General features: G+C 37.9%; 1 protein-coding gene across 1 annotated transcript; it reads right to left on the minus strand.

Moving 5' to 3' along the window:
* Positions 1-635: 635 nt before the first annotated feature.
* LOC311606468 (nuclear ubiquitous casein and cyclin-dependent kinase substrate 1-like) lies at positions 636-1,751 on the minus strand (the record flags this gene model as incomplete). The annotated part of the gene is made up of 1 exon (XM_084797753.1): positions 636-1,751. A coding segment is annotated over one exon (804 nt), but the record flags the coding sequence as incomplete, so codon positions are not given.
* Between the last annotated feature and the right edge of the window lie 2,526 nt (positions 1,752-4,277).

Here is a 4,277-nt window from a genome sequence, read left to right on the forward strand (position 1 = left end):
CTTCACATTAACTCAAAGTTTATTTGCCTAAAACTTTAACATTGTCAGCCTATAAAGAAGTGCACTGTGAAGTGTAGATTCACCAAGCCATTGAAATTCTAAGAAATCTTTTTAAATTTTGATCACTGGAAAATTTTTATCCAAAAAACAGGATATATATATATATATTTTTTTAAATGAGTCAAGGAAAAATATGAATGACACAAAATGAAGAGTGATTCTGGTTTTGGTGGCTCATTTTAAAAGAGACTGTTATTCAGACAAAAAGACCACTGGTTTTGAGTCTCTTGGAGAATAACAAATATAAAGTAAGGAAGCCCATACCCCCAATAAGCTCCAGGAACCTCCTTCTCTCCACAGCTAGGGAAATAACATGAGCACTGAGTTAACAATCCAGAGTTCCTGCTCACCTCGCAACTGCCTCACTAGTGTACGTTTAGAGTCCTGATTCTTCTTGACATTCACACCTTAGACATATAAGCCCATGTCAAATGACAACTGCTCATCACAAGTACAGGAAAAGAAGTAACAAATCATTTTCAACTAAAACTTTTCTAGATTTTTTTTATTATTATCCAAATTGATATTCTTAACAAAAAGCAATGTTTCTATAGTGGCCACCTCAAGTCTTTACAGCTTGGGAGTCCTTCCTTCCATTAAGAACACAAAGATGAAACAGTCAGTCCAGTGATTAATTCACATGGCTTTAACCGGGAGAAAAGAGGGACTGGCAAAAAAAGAAGACCATGAGACAAAATGGCAACTTAAACACTTTAACACACAATGGTTCTGAGAGTGACAGACAGATAGATAAACATTATTTTAGACAAATGAAATAGCACTGAAAGCCCGAGTTAAGCCACCGCCCAAACCGTGTCCTATGTAGGTTTCCTTTTTTGTTTTTTGTTTTTTGTTTTTTTAATAAAATCTCTCCCCAAACATCACTTTTAATCGTCCCTAGATGGGGCTTCATCTTTAGACCCTTCGTCTCCAGACTTCTCGAGTGGGGGGCTTGCTGCTGTTTTCTTTTCTGGAGGGCTTTCTGACTCCTCATCCTCTTCTTTGGGAAAAGGAGTATTTTCCTTTGATGCCTTAGAAGCTGTGGGGTGACCCACTTTCCCTTTGCCTGTCACTGGACTTGGTGTCACTGTAGCCTTTAGTCTGGGTTTGGGCATTTTCTTTTCTTTTCTCTCTGGTTTGGACTTCTTAACCATCTTTTTGTTTTTCTTTTTTGAACTGCCATAATCACTATCATCATCATCTTCCATTAGGAAATCTTCATTGCTGCGAGAATCTTTCTCCTGGAACGGTGCCTCATCATCACCTTCTTGCTCTTCCTCACTGCCAACATCTTCCAAGAGCATCTCTCTTTGTTTAGAAGCTGCTTTAGATGCTGCCTGTCGTTGCTGTCGTACATTTTTATGATCATCTTTTTCATCTTCACTGTGTTCTGCTGAGTGAGAATCACCCTTCTCGGTCTTCACATCTTTTTCTTCCGAGTCTTCACTGTCTTCTTGTGAATTTTTTCCAGATCGCCTCTTATTTTTAGCCTCTCGGGGAGATGACCGAATTTTTGTAGCAGGAGGGGCTGAATCTCTTCCATAATCTTCATCTGCGTCGTCTGATTCCTGAAACTGTGAGTAATCAACGACCTTCCTATTTCTGATAGGCCGAGACTTGTTCGCTGTCGAGGCGCGCCCAAGTCGTGGAGCTGAGGACCAGGACCCCCCTGCCCGCGCACTCGGCGCCCCCCCCCACCCCCCACCCCCCCCACCCCCGCTCTTCAAGAGTCTGCTGGCTCCTCAAGAGTCTGTGGCTGCTTGTTCCGAGCCCTTGGATCTGACGAGCCCCGCCCTCCCCCCCCCACCCCCCGCTCCCCCGTCTCTTCAAAATGGATCATGGGTTCTTATAATTCAAACCTAGGTCCTTATGCTTCTGTAACAACTGTTTTATCCAATGAGATCTTCCAAGACCATGTAATAAAATCATTAGTAACATTGTTCCCCACTGGAGTCATACTTTACAAAGTATAACTTTGTTAAATAATTTTAAGACGGTTCTTGAACAGAATAAAGCAATATTACTGTCACTTAGAAAATGAATGGATGAAAAATATTATGAACCATATATTTTTATGGTGTGTGTATTTAACCGCTTACACTTAATCTCCAAGTGGAGGAAATTAAAGCCATTCACTTTCATTTGGGTTTGACTAATAGTCTTCAGTCTTTCATTTTGAGCATATTTTACAATTGCTCTAACAAAGTATTTGTGTTATTTAAATGTCTAGTGGGAAAAACAAGACAGTTTAGCAGGCAGTGTCCCAATCACTGCTTATATTGCCTTTCACATAAATGATTGAAATAAAAGAAACTCTACACCTAAGCTGAGCAGAGACTACTGTAACTCACATATATGAATTGCACACTAGTACATTTTCTGTGGTACAGTCAGTCACTTTGCTGTGTATTAAAATATTATCCATATGGCTCTAACCACTGTTATTTTATCAATTCATTTGTATGTGTATCAGTATGTATCTGTGTTCAGATTTTGTGTACATGTATTCAAATGACCTTGGAGTTCAGAAGAGGGGATGAGATTCTCTGGAGCTGAAGTGAGTTAGAGGTGGTTATTATTTGTCTGATATAGGTATTAGGAACTGACCTCCAGTCCTCTAGAAGAGCAGGAAGCACACTACTGAGCAATCATTTACCCATCACTTATTCAATACTTCTAATTTCTGTATTGATTCAGCAGTACTATTCTTCTGTATAGTATAGATTATGTTTTTTAGTCTTTTACAAAGTGCTTGCTTTAAAACCTGAGGACATTATTATGGTAATACTGTAATCATATATTCTCACTTAAAATATCAGTGTCTACAAGATAATACTTTGAAAATTGCATTTTATAGACTAAGCTAACTTTGAAGGTGTTACTAGCATACAATAATCTAGGTTCATTTTTAAATAACTTGGATGTCACTTCTTTATGTTTTACCTGAATATATACATGATTTTTAATTTTTTAAATTAATTTATTCTTGTTACAGCTCTATGGTTATCCCATCCCTTGTACCCTCCCATTCTTCCCTCCCTCCCATTTTCTCCTTATTTCCCTCCCCTATGACTGTTTCTGAGCGGGATTTACTCCCCCTGTATATGCTCATAGGGTATCAAGTCTCTTCTTGGTAACCTGCTATCCTTCCTCTAAGTGCCACCAGGGCATGACATTCACATACATGATTGTTACCGGCTAATATTTCATTGTTATTATTCTGTTTGAATTTTGATGGCCATTAATTACTTTGCATAATCATAACCATGGAAATAATAGTTGTCTTGCATTTAAGACCATGCACTTATAAAATATGTTTACACCTACCAATACTTCTAATTCATAGCAGATTTTCGTTACCAAGATTATGGTAAAATGGTTTGCATTTATTTCTTATTTTAAAATACTGTTTTTTATTCTCTTTCTCTGTATGCACACGTATTCATGTATGCACACTTGCACGTGTATGTGTTCATGCAAGCTGTGGTGTACCTGCAGTTGCCTGAGGACAACATTCAGGAATGGGTTCTAACTGTCCACCATGTAGATTCTAGGGATTGAATTCAGATAATTTCCTTGACATAAGCCCCTTTCCCTGCTGAGTCATCTTGCCAGCCTTTAGCTTATACTGACACAGAAATTATTTTTCTCTGCCCTTACATGTGTATACTTTCATGTATATGTGTAGATATAAAGAATACACATATTTATATTTTTACAAATGACAGTAATCTCTTGTTCAAATTTGAATAAAGTGATATATTTCAAGGTATTATTTGTTTGATGATTATTAATATTTAATATTAAATTATTATTTTAGTGTAGTCATCAGTACCCCTTAACCAGCTTTGTACCCAAGTAACCACACAGAGATACTAGGATATATTTAAGTAGCCTATAGAACAATGTTGCACAGTAGTTACTTAATCTAAACCTCCATGCTAGTAGTTTCCTCTCATTCTGATTTCCCACTTTACACTTTGTTTTAAATCATCTCTTAGGCCCACTTCACTTCTCTTGAGGTTTCCCAGTCCTCTCCTCATGACTCCATCCTCTGCTTCCTTCTCTTTCTCCTCCCTCACTGGATCAGGATGTCCCACACTTTTCTTTGCTATTGCACAATATTGGCTAGGTTGTTTTTATTGACAACACAGAAAACAAAAGGATATTTCCACAAACTTGAAACTGGAGATACTCAGAATGAACATCACAACTTG

This window comes from Acomys minous, assembly GCF_964271855.1.
Source record: "Acomys minous genome assembly, chromosome: 1".
Lineage (NCBI taxonomy): Eukaryota > Metazoa > Chordata > Mammalia > Rodentia > Muridae > Acomys > Acomys minous.